The 17986-nt window shown below is 53.3% G+C and overlaps 1 protein-coding gene across 11 annotated transcripts in view; it reads right to left on the minus strand.

Moving 5' to 3' along the window:
* Positions 1 to 17986, minus strand: part of MAP4 (microtubule associated protein 4) — a 154692-nt gene that overhangs the window by 92208 nt on the left and 44498 nt on the right. For all 11 annotated transcript variants that reach the window (XM_063161256.1, XM_063161372.1, XM_063161430.1 and 8 more), the window contains exons 3-4: positions 11978 to 12227; positions 2480 to 2545 (exon numbers count right to left, since the gene is read on the minus strand). In XM_063161256.1, coding sequence (XP_063017326.1) covers positions 2480 to 2545; positions 11978 to 12218 — 307 coding nt within the window. In that variant the 5' untranslated portion in view covers positions 12219 to 12227. The remainder of the gene's footprint in view (positions 1 to 2479; positions 2546 to 11977; positions 12228 to 17986) is intronic.

A 17986-nucleotide genomic window follows, 5' to 3' on the forward strand; every position in this document is an offset into this window, starting at 1 on the left:
GGGCCAGGCAGCCACGGCCACGTCAGGCTCAGCCCTGCCCAGAGCTGCCAGGCTCTGCCTGCCTAAAGCCTGGCCTAAGCACAGCCTGAGCAGCCTCTGAGCTCTGCCCTGCCAGGAGAAAAGGATCCAACCCTCAGTGAGGCTCTGGCCCCGAGCTGCAGGGTTTGGGTCCCTGCCAGGGCTGCACTGAGGCTGTGTGGCAGTGCCAAGGGTGCCAGCAGCTCAGCCTGGCTGATGCCAGCTCTGCAGACACAGCCCAAGGGCTGCACGGGATGCTGCTGCAATAACACGAGGTCAGTCATCACCTTGTTTGATGTGATGAGTGAAGGGACATCCAGCAGTGCCTGCTGAGCTGCAGCCCAGAGAGAGCCACGTTGGGATGTGCCAACAGCTGCACCACCCTGCTCCTTGGAGTGCTCCAGCATCAGCTTAAACCCAAAACCAGAGCTCTGAACACTGGTTTGGAACCTGTAGCTTTTGAACCTGTAGTGTGAGCACTGGTTTTTAACCCTGCAGCTTTTAACGCTGGTTTTTAACCTGTAGCATTGAACACTGGTTTTGAACCTGTACTTTTGAAAACTAGTTTTGAACCTGTAGTTTTGAGCACTGGTTTTCAACTCTGTAGTTTGAGCACTGGTTTTGAACCTGTAGTTTTGAACACTGGGTTTTAACCCTGTAGCACTGAACACTGGTTTTTAACCTGTAGCACTGAACACTGGTTTTGAACCCTGTAGTTTTGAACACTGATTTTTAACTCTGTAGCTTTGAACACCGGTTTTTAACCTGTAGCATTGAACACTGGTTTTGAACCTGTAGTTTTGAACACTGGTTTTTAACCCTGTAGTTTTGAACACTGGTTTTGAACCCTGCAGTTTTGAGCACTGGTTTTTAACCTGTAGCATTGAACACTGGTTTTGAACCTGTAGTTTTGAACACTGGTTTTTAACCTGCAGCTTTCAGCACTGGTTTTTGCAGCAGCTGCTTTGCCTGAGCATCACCTGCCTCCGTCCCCTCCTGGCTGCTCCATTTCTCTGCTCTCATCCCTAGGAATCATTTCAGCTTTCAGACACAGGGAGTGGGTCCTGCTGAGAACAAACCCAGTGGTTCAGAGCCAGGGATCCAGCCTGGGGCAGCAGCACCTCTGCAGTGCGCCATGCCAAGAGCAGCAGCTCTGAACCCTGCACACCCTGTGGAAATTCAGCATTTCTCCCTTCTCTCCCATGCAGAACGAGAACATGGAAAGCATTCCACAGGGAAGGGGGCAGGGAAAGAGGCCATGAAGGAATTGTGTCAGGCACATCTCCTGTTCCTCTGGCAAACCTAATTAACTTGATGGCCACAGCTCCCCATCCTGACACCCTGCTCTGCCTCTTTGATGTCACTTTTAGACACACTTGAACAAGAAAAGGAAAAAAATCAACTCTACCCCACAAAGAGGGAACATATTAATAAATTAAAAAGCTCCAGACACATAAAAGTATCTTTGATCAAAGTTGTTAACAGTTAGTGTGAAGAGTTAAACCTCCACAAAGCAAGAGTGAGGCAAATAACAAAGGATTTCTTAAACACAAGCCAGAAGCTCAATACAAAAATCCTGATGCCTTTAATTATTCAGACCATAAATCTGATTGCATTTCTATCTCCTTTACTTAGAAGTATTAATGAAGAGGGAGGAAATATCCTTAGGAAGGTTCAGAAATGTTCTAAATTTCAGTTTATACTGAATTACAGAAGATGTACAACTTCCTTTTGACCAGATTTCCAATGGCAAATGAAGCACAAAGATCAATTTTTTTTATTCCCATCCTGACTAAGGACATGAAACTCACTCACACTGAACCAAACTCTAAAATCCTAAAGGGAATTATAGCAAAGAGGTGTTTTAATTCACCAGTTCCCAGGCACAGAGGCTCAGGGGGAAGGGAAGCAGAGCCCACAGCTGACTGGGACTGAAACAGGACCAAGCTCAGCACCTCAGCCTGACTGGAAAGGCTTTGAAAAATTCTTTTCCAGGTTCTGCACAAGTCTGAAATACTCATCCAGTTCCATCACAAGCTTCTGGCAGTCAGAACTGCCCTGATGCCATGGAAGATGTCCCAAAGGCTCAGTGTCACCTGTGCCACTGCTGGAGCAGGTGTGGGGACACAGCCATGGGGGGAGGACACAGCTGGGTCAGGGCAGGGAGTAAAAACTGCTGCAAAGGGTGGGGATGTGGGAAAACACCACAGAGGGTCACAGGGAAGTCACAGGACAGGGGACAGGTCAGCTGTGGTGTTATGGACTCTCCACAGCCATTTCTATCAGCTGCCCCCCCAGCACTGCCCCTGCACAGAGAACATCTCCAGATCCAGGTTTTACCCAAGAAACCCCTTAAACCCCAAAGAAACTGAAGCTCTGTTTGGCTGCCCGTTCCTTGGCAGCTCTCTGAAGGCAAGGCCAGCCCTGGGAGGAGAGAGGAGTGCAGACAGAGGGTTGGTACCTGTGTGATGGTCCTGCAGCCCGTGGTCGCCGTTCTCCACCACCGTGGGCCCCGAGGCTGAGGAATCTGCAAGGGATCAACACAGGGGTTAAACTGCAGGGATTCATCCCAGTCAGACCTTGACAACAGCTCTGAGACACTGCAGAATCACTGAGGGTGGAAAAGAGCTCCAAGATGGAGCCCAAGCTTTGATGGATCCCCCCTTGTCATCTGGTGGGGATCCCAAAACCAACACAAGAAATTATCAATTCCAGCCCTGAGCACCCCCACAGAATCCCAGGATCCCTGAGGCTGGAAAAGCCCTCTGGGATCACCAAATCCAGCCTGATCCCCTCCCTGTCCCCAGCTCTGAGTGCCGCCCCCAGGAATTCCTGGGGCACCTCCAGGGATGGGCACTGCAAACCTCCCTGGGCAAGGAGGGAGGCCTGAGCCCCCTTTCCATGGGGAAATTCCTGCTGAAACACCAAATACTGCTAAAGCAGGGATCAGGGGAGGTTTAGGTCAGGGTGGAAGATCACCAGTTCCAAAACCCAGCACAGAAAATCCTCATCACTGTGAGACTGAATCCATCTTGTTCTGACACTGATTGATGGCCACAATTTGAACCAGCACCAGGATTTACAGCCTGAACTTGGGAAACCTGGCAGCAGTGGACAAGGGGAGCAGTTGGAAGCTGCAGGAAAGTCCATTTAGATTATATAAAAGAAGAAGTTTTATACAGTGAGGGTGGGCAGGCCCTGGCACAGGGTGCCCAGAGCAGCTGTGGCTGCCCCTGGATCCCTGGCAGTGCCCAAGGCCAGCCTGGATGGGGCTGGGAGCACCTGGGCAGTGGGAGGTGTCCCTGGGACAGTGGGAGGTGACCCTGGGACAGTGGGAGGGGTCCCTGCCATGGCAGGGGTGGCACTGGGTGGGTTTAAGGTTCCTCCACCCCAGACCAGTCAGGATTCTGTGACTTTATGACCCTGAGCAGTTTTAGGGAAGCAGAACAAGCAGCACCAGCTCCTCCCTGGGCCCTCAGCTCCGCTGACAGTGAGGAAATGCTCATTGTACAAATAATAAAGAGACACACGCTCAGTCACCTGGAGCTGCTGCTGGCCCCTCCTGAGCCCCAGTTTTATACCAGGGCCCCTCAGACACAGCAGGGCTGAATCCAGCCCTCAGCAAAGCAAAGGAAAAGCATTTCCAGCTCCATCCATGCTCATCCTGGTGCTCTGCAAAAATCCCCCTGACCTTGGCAGTTCATAGCAAACCACACAGCTGCATGCTTCTGGAGGGGCTGGGGACAGCACGGGGATCCATCCCTGGAGCTGCTCCTGATCAGTTCCACAGCCCAGCTGAGCAAGGGCTGCTGTGCCCTGCGGCTGAAACAGGAACTGGGGAGGTCCTGGCAGTGCCTGGATCCCCTGAAATCAGGGTCAGTGTGGTTGAAACACAGAGTCACAGCTGCCCAAAGCACGGGAGGATGCTGCAGTGGATCCCTGAGGAATTCCATGGAATTCCTGCAGGAGCCACACATTTCATGAGCCCTGCAGAATCATGGAACCTCCTGAGAGGGAAGGAACCCCCAGGGACCATCCCAGTCCAGCCCCAATTTCCCTCCATGATCACATCCTGCTTTCCTTCCTCAGAGCTGCTCCTTGCACCCTGCACAGGCAACTGAGCTGCTGGGATGCTCCAGAGTCTGGAGGAATTGAATTTCCCCATGGAAAGGGTGCTCAGGTTTGAGTGCCCATCCCTGGGGGTGTCCCAGGAACACCTGGAGGTGGCACTGAGTGCCCAGGGCTGGGGACAATGTGACCATGGGACACAGCTGGCACTCCATGGGCTGGGAGGCTTTTCCAGCCTCAGTGACTCTGATGCCACCACGATTATTAATGCATTAACCCCTCCAAAGTGGGTTCCCAGAGGAGCAGAAGGATCAGAAGTGCCACAGCTCTCCTTGGGAAGGACACAGAGCAGGTAAAATGGTTCCCTGTACAGTTTTAGCTTTTTGGGAAGACAAGCTTCCAGTAAAACCAGGTCAAATCCCACCAATGCAGCCAGCAGGAGTGGCTGTTATTTTTCAGTCTTTGAAGGTCAGTGCCTTTGGAGAAATCAATCTGAGTTTGGTTTGCTGAAGCCCCAGTGTGAAAGCACCCAGCAACCTGCCCAGGGCCAGGGCTCCTCCCCTCATATCCTAAATTGCATAAACCCAAAACCATGTCAAGATGTTGTAACTACCTAATCCTCATCAGAATCACAAGATAGTATTTGCATCTGGCTCGTGGATCAAAGGATTGTTTTTATATAAACAAATTTCAGGCAGCGCTGGCTAAAGAGATAATCTGGAGCAAATGGGCAGTGCCAGCAGCAGCCCCTAATCCCAGGGGACAGCACCATGGCCAGCACGTCCCTGCAGCACCTGCAGCCTGCCCCAGGCTCCCCTGAGGGCACAGGGGGCTCTGGGGGGCTCTGGGGGGCTCGAGTGCCTGTGCAGGTTTTATCACAGCTGTAAAATGCTGACACTGAGAGGAAAATGTGAGTGGAAACACTGAGGGACAGACAGTGACCCAGCTGGTGACTCTGAACAAGGAGTGTCATCTCCTTCCATCCATTCCTTTGAATGTTCTGCCTCAAAATCACCTGCAGAGCTGCCCCAGCCCTGAGCCACCAGCACAGGGAGCTGGAGCCAGGCTGGAGAGCTGGGAATGTTCATCTGGAGAGGAGAAGCTCCAGGGAGAGCTCAGAGCCCCTGGCAGGGCCTGGAGGGGCTCCAGGAGAGCTGGAGAGGGACTGGGGACAAGGATGGAGGGACAGGACACAGGGAATGGCTCCCAGTGCCAGAGGGCAGGGATGGATGGAGACTGGGAACTGGGAATTGCTCCTGTGAGGGTGGGGAGGGTTGGCACAGATGTGCCCAGATGTGGTAGGCATCACTTTTGTGATGTAAACCCAGCACAGCAGAGCAGCTGTGGCTGCCCCTGGGTCCCTGGCAGTGCCCAGGCCAGGCTGGATCACCTTGGGATCAGGGAAGGTGTCCCTGCCATGGCAGGGGTGGCACTGGGTGGGATTTCAGGTCCTTTCCAGCCCAAACCAGTCTGGGTTTGTGATGTAACTGGGGTTCTCTGATGTAACTGTGGGGCAGGAATGGGGCTGGACAGACTGTGAGAGGGAAAAGGTTTAATGTCTCATCTGAGCCAAAAATGCAAATATCATCGTGTGCTGATCTCCCTTTGATCCCTGTGGAACTCTGGGCTGTGGGGAACACTCTCCATCTCCCCTTTCATACCTGACCAAGTGCCTGAATCCCTCTGGCTAAAGCAAGTCCTGCTGCAAGGAAAGCCCTCACTCCTGGTGTGGGAAGGGAGGGAACAGCCGGAGGAGCCGAGGTGTGCCCGGGTTTGGGCTCTGCAGCCGCGGGACAGAGGGCAGCAGGGCCAGCAGAGCCACCTCGTGGTGACACCGCTGTCCCAGCGCCACCGCTGGGACTGGTGCGCTCAAACCGAGCCCATCCCTCCTGGCAGGCAGGGTTTGGGTGCTGCAGGGCTCAATGCCACGGCAATGGGGCCCAGGGAGCCCCCCCAGCCCCCGGGGAGGGGAGTGCAGGGCAATGAACGCCGGGCTCAAGGACACGTTAATACATGGAATAAAATAATAGAGTTATAATAGTGAAAAGAGAGAGGGATTGCTGAGCCTGGAGAAAAGGGGGATCAGGGGGGACCTTGTGGCTCTGCACAGCTCCTGCCAGGAGGGGACAGCTGGGGGAATTTGGGATCTCATCCCAGGGAACAGGGACAGGAGCAGAGGGAACGGCCCCAGGCTCAGGGTGGAAATTGGGAACCATTATTTCCTGGAAGGGGCTCTCCAGATGTGGCACAGCTGCCCAGGGCAGGGGGGAGTCCCCATCCCTGCAGGGATTTAAATCCCTGTGGATGTGGCACTTGGGGACAGGTCAGGGTGGCCCTGGCAGTGCTGGGCATGGTTGGACTCCGTGGTCTCTGAGGGCTTTTCCAACCTCAGCAATTCCTGATTCTGAGGATAAAAGCCAAGAGGGACCAGGGGTGCCCAATGCCCTGGGTCAGCAGCCCTGAGCAATGCCCAGCAGTGCCTGGCAGCTCCTGGCCACCTCTCACAGTTCCCACTGGGCAGGACGTGATATCCCAGTGCTGTGGGACATCCCTTGGCCAGGTGGGATCAGCTCCCCTGGCCATGCCCCCACCCTCCTGGCACCTCCCTGCCTGAGCCTGGCAAAGCAAAAACTCCTCAGGAACACCCAAACCACCCAGGTGTCATCAGCACCACTCCCACAGCCACCTCCAAACACAGCACTGCCCCAGCCAGGGAGAAAATCAACCCCAGCCCAGACCAGGACAATCCCCTCCAAAAAATCCTGTACTCAAGGTTAAAGCTCACCAAGGGGTCTGTGAGCAGTGCAAGGATGCAGAACACAGGGACTGAGCAGGAGGGCACGTCCCAGCACAGAGCACAGAGCTGCCCTTTGGTATGGGCACAGTTCCTGACCAGGGACACAATTCCTGACCAGGGACACAATTCCCCACCAGGAACACAATTCCACACCAGAAACACAATTCCTCATCAGGAACACAATTCCCCACCAGGGACACAATTCCCCACCAGAAACACAATTCCTGACCAGGAACACAATTCCTCATCAGAAACACAATTCCACACCAGGAACACAATTCCACACCAGAAACACAATTCCTCATCAGGAACACAATTCCCCACCAGGAACACAATTCCTCATCAGGAACACAATTCCTGACCAGGGACACAATTCCACACCAGGAACACAATTCCCCACCAGGAACACAATTCCTCATCAGGGACACAATTCCTCACCAGGGACACAATTCCTCATCAGAAACACAATTCCTGACCAGGAACACAATTCCCCACCAGGAACACAATTCCACACCAGAAACACAATTCCACACGAGAAACACAATTCCACACCAGGAACACAATTCCTGACCAGGAATACAATTCCTGACCAGGAACACAATTCCCCATCAGGAACACAATTCCCCATCAGGAACACAATTCCTCATCAGGAACACAATTCCTCACCAGGGACACAATTCCTCATCAGGGACACAATTCCACACCAGGGACACAATTCCTCACCAGGGACACAATTCCTCATCAGGAACACAATTCCTCACCAGGGACACAATTCCACACCAGAAACACAATTCCTCACCAGGAACACGATTCCTGACCAGGAACACAATTCCCCACCAGGAACCATCACTGCACAGACAATCCTGCTCCTCATCTCAGCTGAAACACTGCCCAGGAGCTCTGCTGCAAATCATGAACCCTCCCAGTGTTTTCCTTTCCTTGGAATGTGCTCCCATCTGAAATCCCATCATCCCACCACATCAGCACCTGAATGAAAGTGCTGCTGCAGCCTCCAGGATTTCCTGGGAGCTCCAGAGGACCCTGAGAGCCTTGGAATTGCCAAGGAAAGCAGGCAGCACACAGCCCTTGCTGCTATGTAAGGCCCACAAGGTCAAAAGGGATTATCCCAGAATTTGCCAAATTACCACGTCCAGCCAGGTGTGAGGAAGAGCAAACCCATTTCTCCCTGGTACTTTAGGAGTTAACATTATTAAAGCTTTGTTCTAGGACAGATTTTTAGTGCTCATCACAGGTCCCTGCTCTTCTCCCCTCTCTGTACTCACCCAGCCCAGGCTGGGGCCCAGCTCAACATTAAACTCTCCCAATCTGGCTCCTGGGTTTAGGGAAAAAAGTGAAAGAAAACCCTGGAGCAGAGCTGGAGCAGCTAAAGCCTGACAGGATGGAGGATTAAACCTCTTCTGACTGGGCAAAGACAATCTGAGGAGCACAGACCGTGATGTCAGAACACATTTGTGCCTTTTAACATAAATAAATGAACGAGGGGAGGCTGCAGAGCCTGAGCTCTGCAGGCTGCTCCTCTCCCTCAGGAAAGCCAGGCTGTCTGGAGCCAGGGACATGCAACTCTCTCTGCTATGCCCCAAAAACTTGGGGTGACACTCAAACATGGAACTGCGACACCAACACCCCCTCAGGACCCTGTAAACCTCACCCAGAGCTCATTTATTTATTCTGGAGCCTCAGTAAATGAAACTTATTATGAAAAGGCTTTACTGCCTTTTTAAACTGTTACAAATCTTAAATAAACTTCATGGAAGAAACAGGTATCTGTTTTTCCCTGGATATCACACACTTCTATCCAAACTCCACACCCACAATCCCAGTTCTGTAATTCCATTTTGGGAGCTTCTCCACAGCCCCAGGTCAATGCAGTTTTCTCCTGAGGGTCCGTGCCTTTCAACACAGAAAATCTGAAATTCTCAGCAGCCAGGGCTGCACCAGGTACCCTCAGCACTTCAGGGAAAAACAGATCAGAGAAATGAAGACATTCCAGGACCAAATCCTGAGCCTGGCCTGTGGTTACTGACCCTGCTTTAGGCTTCAGTCCTCCCGTGCTGGACCAGGGTGGGAAAGCTGAACAGCTCCACTCAACAACTCCTCCATCTCCTCACCAGGGTCTCGTCTGCGTCTTGCCAAAGGTTTAGATCATGCTCCTGACTGCTCTCCAGCTCTCCCAAAAAAGGGAAAAACCAATCTCCAAAGCAAGGGTAACAAACTGCATCCCCCCCTTGCCATGGAGGCTGCAGAGAGGGGAGAGAGGGGCTGGAAAAGCCAGGAGAGCCCAGAATCCCTGAATCCCTGAGGCTGGCAAAGCCCTCCCAGCCCCTGAGTCCCAGCTGTGCCCAGTGCCCACCTGGTCCCAGCCCTGAGCACTCAGTGCCACCTCCAGGGTTCCTGGGACACCTCCAGGGATGGGCACTGCCAACCTCCCTGGGCAGCCCCTGCCAGTATGGAATAACCCTTTCCATGAAGGAATTCCTCCTGAAATTCTGCTTCTGCCCCCCCAGTATTTGTGCCTGAGCTCTCACAGAGTTTTAATTACTGAGCAAAGCCAAAAGGCCTCGTTACCCCCAGCCCAAAGTCCTGGAGTTATGTGGAATAATGAGTTGGGACAGTGATGCCCTAAAAAACAGAAAGTTAAACCCCAAGGTATCAATAGCAATGTCCAGGGACCCACAGCTGGCAGGACACACTTAAGGGCCTTGTATCTTACACCAATATTGTGTCATGATTTTAGCACTGAGAAATCCTGTGCTGAGATGGTTCAGGATCTGCAGCTTCTACAACAAAGGATTGCTTTAAAATACTCTCAAATCACATACAAGGTGTTAACAAATCTTCATTTTTCTCTGCTTCTGCAATGCTATAATAAAAATAAAATAAATAATACACATCGGAACTGCCCAAATTCCAAGTTTTATAATAATCCCCTTGCCCATCCCTCCTGCTCCTTTGGTGCCATTTAATAACTGTGTCAGCATGGAAAATTCAAGGTTACATTTTCTGTATTAGAAGGCACCCAGTGCACTTCTAATCAAAGCAAATAAATGCCTTGAACAGAGCAGAACTCCCCATGCTGTGGTCCTGGAGGTTCTGTTCATTCTGAGGAATCACATCCCACCTTCCTCAGCACTGATGAGCAGCAGCATTAAAGCAAATAAAGAGAAAACTTCTTCTGAAGGACATCATCAGGTTACCAAAGGTTTTCCTCTTCTTGAGCACAGATCAAGACCACAAAACAAATAAAATCATCAAGGCACTGCTGGTCCCAGTGACAATTCCCACTTGGGCAGGGAGGGAACAGCACACAAGGAAAGGGAGCAATAATTTAAATGGTTCACTGGGAAAGAAACCCATTGCATGATCCCAAATCTCACTCTTTTCCCTTTCACACAGGGAAGCATCTGTTTAAAAATCTTTTTTTCCTGCGGAGTTTTTGCTAAAGCTCTCAACACAAATGAATTGGTGATGTTCCACCTCAAACTCCTGGGGTAGTTCTGGGGCCCCCAGGTCCAGGACAGACCCTGAGGGGCTGGAATGTGACCAGGGCAGGGAACGGAGCTGGGCAGGGGCTGCAGAATCCCTGAGGGAGCCGGGCAGGGGCTGCAGAATCCCTGAGGAGCTGGAAGGGGCTGCAGAATCCCTGAGGAGCTGGAAGGGGCTGCAGAATCCCTGAGGAGCCGGGCAGGGGCTGCAGAATCCCTGAGGAGCTGGGCAGGGGCTGCAGAATCCCTGAGGGAGCTGGGCAGGGGCTGCAGAATCCCTGAGGGAGCTGGGAAGGGGCTGCAGAATCCCTGAGGAGCTGGGCAGGGGCTGCAGAATCCCTGAGGAGTTGGGCAGGGGCTGGAGAATCCCTGAGGGAGCCAGGCAGGGGCTGCAGAATCCCTGAGGGAGCTGGGAAGGGGCTGCAGAATCCCTGAGGGAGCTGGGCAGGGGCTGCAGAATCCCTGAGGGAGCTGGAAGGGGCTGCAGAATCCCTGAGGGAGCTGGGCAGGGGCTGCAGAATCCCTGAGGGAGCTGGGCAGGGGCTGCAGAATCCCTGAGGGAGCTGGAAGGGGCTGCAGAATCCCTGAGGGAGATGGGAAGGGGCTGCAGAATCCCTGAGGAGCTGGGCAGGGGCTGCAGAATCCCTGAGGAGCTGGGCAGGGGCTGCAGAATCCCTGAGGAGCTGGGAAGGGGCTGCAGAATCCCTGAGGAGCTGGAAGGGGCTCACCTGGAGCAAAGGAGGCTCAGGGGCCCTTGTGGCTCTGCACAGCTCCTGCCAGGAGGGCACAGCCAGGGAAGGGTCAGGCTGTGCCCAGGGAACAGGGACAGGAGGAGAGGGAATGGCCTCAAGGGCAGGTTCAGGTGGGATATTGGGAATATTCCTCCTGGAAAGTCTGTCCAGCCCTGGTCCAGCTGCCCAGGGCATGGTGGAGTCCCCATTGCTGCAGGGATTGAAATCCCTGTGGGTGTGGCACTTGGGGACATGGTCAGGGGTGGCCTTGGCAGTGCTGGGTTTGATGATCTCCAAGATCTTTTCCAACCTTAATGATTCCATGACTCCAAATACCAGCTGGGCTGGAAAGTGCTCAGCAGCAGCAGCAGCAGAGGCAGCAGCACATTTTGGTGCCATGCACACAACCAGCACAGCCAAAGAAATCCAAGTAAATGAACCTTGGGCCAGAACCATGGGATTCAGCTGGCAAACATCTGGGAGATGATGAACATTCCCATCTTCCAGTTCATCATCCACCTTTCCTGCTTGGCTCTGCCATGCCCCAGAGTGGGGGCACCTTGCACAGCTCTGCTGTTTTGGGACACTGTTTGTGGAATTTGGTCAGTGCTTCCTCTGAGAGCCCCAAAAGCACCAACCCCAAACATGAGTGTAAAGCAGAGCCTCTCCCTCAATGGGGTGGCCAGCAGGGAGAGGCTGTTTCACAGGGCAAAAAGCAGCAAACAGGGCTTGACCTCAGGCCTGCCTTTTGCCATAAGCCTGTCAGACTGAGGCCAGCAGCAGAGCAGCTCCTGTCCCAGCAGTGTCACAGTGAGCACAGATGTCCCAGCTGTAGCTTTGGGGACGATTGGGGCACTTACGTTCCACGGCAATGCCGTCCACGTGGCCTTTGCTTTTGGGCTCCTGGGAGCCAGGCCTGGCCTGCTCCTCGTCATCCAGCAGGGGCACGTAGTCTGTCTTGTCCACAGTCTCCCCCACCACATCATCAAACTTCTCAGCCTCCAGCGTGGCGATGAAATCTCTCTTCACCTCCTCCTCCACGTCCGGGGGCGGCTCCGTCAGAGCGTCGGCCAGGCTCAGGGAGTGGTCCAGGTCAGCCATGCCTGAGCACTGCAACAGCCAGGGAGAGAAGGAGAGAGAGAGAGCTCCATCAGACATGCCTGAGCACTGCACAGCCCCTGTGCCTGTGCACCAGCCCTTTGTGCAGGGCTCAGTGACTCACCGATGTTCCTAAACCCCCCATGTCCCCTGTGCACCAAACATTTGTGCAGTGCTCAGTAACCCCCAGATGTTCCTAAACCCCCCATGTCCCCTGTGCCTGTGCACCAAACCTTTGTGCAGTGCTCAGGAATTCCCAGATGTTCCTAAACCCCCCCACCAATGGATCAGAAATAAACTGGGATCATCTAAAGCAGGTTTAGCTCATGGATGTGACATTTCATGGGGTCTTTTATCAGAACCTTGAATAAAAAGGTAAAAAGCACCACCCAGCACCTGGCCAGGGTGGCCATGGTGTGACATTGGCCTGCCCCAGATCTGGAATTAATGCAACCCTAGTTCTGGAGTTAATGTCACCCCAGATCTGGAGCTAATGTCACCCCAGTTCTGGAGTTAATGCCACCCCAGTTCCAGAGTTAATGCCACCCCAGTTCTGGAGCTAATGTCACCCCAAATCTGGAGCTAATGCCACCCCAGTTCTGGAGTTAATGCCACCCCAAATCTGGAGTTAATGTCACCCCAGATCCAGAGTTAATGTCACCCCATATAGGAAAAAAATGGACAGCACACCACAACAACCCCAGATCTGGAGTTAATGCCACCCCAGTTCTGGAGTTAATGCCACCCAAGATACGGAGTTAATGACACCCCATATCTGGAGTTAATGTCACCCCATATCTGGAGTTAATGACACCCCTGAGCAGCACAAATGACGCAAGGGAATTTAGTGCTGGGCTTGACTCCACCCAGCTCCCCTATGGAGATTAGGATTTTACATAATCTCTGATGTATATACTTCAGTGCTGCTCCTGATCCCTCACAGAGGGTCCTGCAGCACATCCCTGTCCTCAGCAAACCTTGCTAATCCCAGCAAACCCCCTCCAGCCCTGGGATTTGGGAGGGAAAGTGACGTTTTCATAATGTTGACATGAAAAAAATACAGCAAAATGCACACGTAGGCATTATATCCACAGCTATGAGCTGGAAACAGAGGGGAAATAATCACCAGTTATCCCTCTCTGATTTGCATCCCTGTGTTCAATTTATTCCTGGCACCAAGATGAAAAAATGCACCTGAACTGACTCATCTGCAGCCTTCAGGTTGGCACAACACACGCCCATCACCAATTCTTCACTTTTTCACTTTGCAGCTTTTTGAGGCCATCCTTGGAACAGAAAGGCTGCAATGCACAGAAAGGCTTTGTCCCCAGTCCCTCTCCAGCTCTCCTGGAGATCCTGGAGGGGCTCTGAGCTGCCCCTGGATGTCCCCTTGTCCAGGTGAGCATTCCTGCCCCTGGATGTCCCCTTGTCCAGGTGAGCATTCCTGCCCCTGGATGTCCCCTTGTCCAGGTGAGCATTCCTGTCCCTGCATTTCCCCTGTCCAGGTGAGCATTCCTGCCCCTGCATTCCCCTGCCCAGGTGAGCATTCCTGCCCCTGCATTCCCCTGTCCAGGTGAGCATTCCTGCCCCTGCATTTCCTCTGTCCAGGTGAGTATTCCTGCCCCTGCATTTCCTCTGTCCAGGTGAGCATTCCTGCCCCTGCATTTCCCCTGTCCAGGTGAGCATTCCTGCCCCTGGATCTCCCCTGTCCAGGTGAGCATTCCTGCCCCTGGATCTCCCTTGTCCAGGTGAGCATTCCTGCCCCTGGATCTCCCCTGTCCAGGTGAGCATTCCTGCCCCTGCATTCCCCTGCCCAGGTGAGCATTCCTGCCCCTGCATTCCCCTGCCCAGGTGAGCATTCCTGCCCCTGCATTTCCCTTGCCCAGGTGAGCATTCCTGCCCCTGGATCTCCCTTGCCCAGGTGAGCATTCCTGCCCCTGGATCTCCCTTACCCAGGTGAGCATTCCTGCCCCTGCATTTCCCCTGTCCAGGTGAGCATTCCTGCCCCTGGATGTCCCCTGTCCAGGTGAGCATTCCTGTCCCTGCATTTCCCCTGTCCAGGTGAGCATTCCTGCCCCTGGATCTCCCCTGTCCAGGTGAGCATTCCTGCCCCTGGATCTCCCCTGTCCAGGTGAGCATTCCTGCCCCTGGATCTCCCCTGTCCAGGTGAGCATTCCTGCCCCTGGATCTCCCTTACCCAGGTGAGCATTCCTGTCCCTGCATTTCCCCTGTCCAGGTGAGCATTCCTGCCCCTGGATCTCCCCTGTCCAGGTGAGCATTCCCAGCTCCCCCAGCCCAGCTCCAGCCTGTCCTTAGGAGCACCAGGAGCTGCTGCCACAGAGCTGCAGCCACAGGGACACAAGGGACACAAGGGACACTTGTTGAGCTGGGTCAGGAGGGTGACCCCAGTGGCCACTGAGCAGCAGCCCAGGCCTGCTGCCCTCCATGGGGTGGCAGAACACAGCTCCTCTTGTTCCCAAAACACAAAGGCTCCTACTCCTTGAACTCCAGGAAATTCTGTGTCAGCACTGCAGGGCCAGCACATACCTACGGGCTCCAGCCTCACATTCCTGGGGAACAATGGGGTCCCACTGACAGTGGTGTTTCTGTCCTTCCAGGCAAGTCTATTATGGAAAATAATTCAGTGCAAGCTCTTCTTTTGCATTCTCTGAACAATGAAAGGTCAGGCTTGCAGGCAGAGCACACTTCAGGAGCAACTGCAGTTCTTGGTGGCTTAGATAAAGGCCCTGAGTCACAGCTTGGAAATCCAGAGGTGAAAAGTTTGGAGCTCTTCACCCCCGTGCAGGGTCACACTTGAATGAATTATGGTCAGTAAAAAAAAAAAATTATATTTAAATGGAAAAGGCTTATAAAAAGGTTTCTTTCAGAGTTTCTGGCTATTTTAAGACAAACCATCACCCAGATGTGCACACAACTGGCTGCATCACCTGCAGGGAGCACCAGCCAGGGAAGGCACTTCCAGAAGTTTCATTCCTGCACTGAGCAGCCTCCTTCAAGGAACAAATGGGGCTCAGACAGAGACAATTTTGCAGGCACATCCTCCTTTGTTTTCAACTCACAAGTGAACTGATGGCTTTAGGTCACTGAGCCTTGATGTGCAGTGATGAACATTTAATCATCATCTTCTGAAAATGTCATTTAGCATCAGAAGTTAAAACAATATTTACATTTCCCAGCAAGCTGCATCATGAGCACAGAGTGGCTGGAAAAGTCCCCTGAGTCCATCCAGCCCAGCCATCCCCCACCACTGCCAAGGCCACCACTGACCATGTCCCCAAGTGCCACATCCACAAGGATTTTAAATCCCTCCAGCAATGGGGACTCCAGCACTGCCCTGGGCAGCTGGGCCAGGGCTGGACAGACTTTCTGGGGAAGGAATTTCCCCAATATCCACCCTGAACTCCCCTGGCCCAGCTGGAAGCTGTTTCCCCCTGTCCTGTGCCTGTTCCCTGGATGTGGAGTGGCTGCCCTCCATGGAAGAGCTGCCATAAAATAAATGGGATTTGTGCTGCTAGTTCAGGTGTGCACAGGAACTGGGACACTGGAGTGATCTACTTTCTGGGGAAGAACAATAATGAGGCTATGCAGCCTTATCAGCAGGGCATTTCCTTGGCCATATTTAGCTAAACAGGGAGTGCAGGAAGGATGCATAAAAATAAACCAGTGTACCTAAGAAAAGCCATTTCAAATACAGCACTGGTGTCCCAGACAGGCAGGAGCACTGGCACAGACTGCAGGGATCCCTCCTCAGCCCAGGTGGGCTCCAAGGACAGCCACAACCCTGGGAATTCCTCCTTTTCCCTCTCTGCTCTTACAGCCAAATTCCCAATTCCCTGTCTAAGGCATGAGGAAAATGAGGATATTGCAGGGATTGTGCCCAAGGGTACAGAGCAAATCCTGGAGCACATCCATGTGTTGAGCAGCTCAGAGAGACAGATGCTCCCACCCCATTTCCATCCATATCAGAGCTGCCTGGGGAGCACAAAAGGATCCTGCATCTCACCCCCTGCCTCCCCAGCTCTGGGAATCACACACTAACAGAGCACGGGGAAGGGGAATTCTGGCATTAACCTGGGGGTGAAGGGATAAAACTGAGGAGTGGCAGAGATTTCCGAAGGCAGAGGTTTAAGAATGCACTGAATTTCCTCATGGAAAGGGGGTCAGGCACTGAGCTGCCCAGGGAGGTTTGGAGTGCCCATCCCTGAGGGGTCCCAGGAACACCTGGAGGTGGCACTGAGTGCTCTGGGCTGGGGACAGGGTGGGGATGGGGCACAGCTGGGACTCAGGGGGCTGGGAGGGCTTTTCCAGCCTCAGGGATTCTGAATCATGGCTCAGCTGCCCAGGTCCTCGTGGCTGTTAAATCAGCATGGGTGACACCAACCTGACTGCAGGTTTGTACCACGACAGCCTCCAAGGACAGCCCAGCCCTCCCTGACAACAGCAAAGGGAGGAGTTTGCTCCAGGGAAAGGTGGGGAAGGAGCAGGAACAGCCCTGCCACAGTGACAGGGCAAGGAGAAGGGGTTTCCTGCAGCCACACATTCCAGGAAACCTTCAAAGCACCCCAAAGCAAATCCACCCTGTTCCCTGAGCTCACACATTATTTTTACACAGGAGGGTTGTTTAGATCTCTCCTGTTCCAGGCACAGCTGATCTGTTACACTCAGGGTTTGCTCCATCTGCTCTTCTCCAGCTCAGAATCTCTGTGTACTTACTCAGTGAGTAACCTGCTTGTTGGGGTAAATAAAATCCAGCTCTCCTCAGCTAATCTGAACCATTCAGCAGGGTTATTTTAACCCCTTACCCTCCATCCTTGTTCCAAAGAGTTCCAACCCTTCACTGGATTTTAGTCCCAGCTGCCCCATCCCTGGAAGTGTCCCAGACTGGTTTGGGTTGGGAAGGACATTAAAGTCCATTCAGTGCCACATCTGCCATGGGCAGGGACACCTTCCACTGTCCCAGGGTGCTGCCAACCCTGTCCAGCCTGGCCCTGGACACTTTTAGGCATCAGGAGCATCAACAACTTCTCAGGTTGTCGAGAATTTCTCTTCAGCAACTTCCTCACCCAGGTTCTACTTCAAGTGACTCCCTGGAACACCTTCCCAGGGCCACCACCTCACTCACCACCCTCTGGAAAAGGGTGAAAAAACCAAAGCCTGCATGAGCCACAGCCTGAGCTTCCCATCCAGGGGAGAGCAGAATTGCCTTCCTCAACTTTGTGCCTCCATTTTGCAGCTTCCCTGCCTGCTCTGTTGTGTTCCTGCCTCCAGGCACGCACAGGCTTGGAATTTCAAGTTATGATCAGTCTGACCCAGATTCTGTGTTCTTGTCTGAAGACAGAGAAAGAGGAGAGCTGGCACAGGGATGCTGCCCCAAAACCCAAACCTGACAGCCTGTCAAGTGTCCCAACACAATGGCACCCAGTGTGGGACACTGCCTGCCCTCCCTGGCACTGCTGGCACGGGCAATGCTGGGGTTGCTTTTCCCACAGGAGCTCACCCAGGGACCTGGTGATGCCTTGTGAGGCTGCCCTAGAGCAGAGGCTAGACAGAGCTAAAGAATAAAGCAGGGATTTATTAACAGGATCTCCTCCATGGATGCACCTTGGGCAGCACCAGAGCCCAGCCAGGGCTGCACCCAAGATGAACCAAAATGGCCCCAAAATGCACGAGCGCTCCCGGGGTCTGTCCCTGGGATCAGCTCTGCTCCATTTGCACCTTGCAGTTCATTGTCCCATTGCAGCTTTAGCCCA

The sequence above is a fragment of the Melospiza melodia genome, chromosome 1 (genome assembly GCF_035770615.1).
Source record: "Melospiza melodia melodia isolate bMelMel2 chromosome 1, bMelMel2.pri, whole genome shotgun sequence".
Lineage (NCBI taxonomy): Eukaryota > Metazoa > Chordata > Aves > Passeriformes > Passerellidae > Melospiza > Melospiza melodia.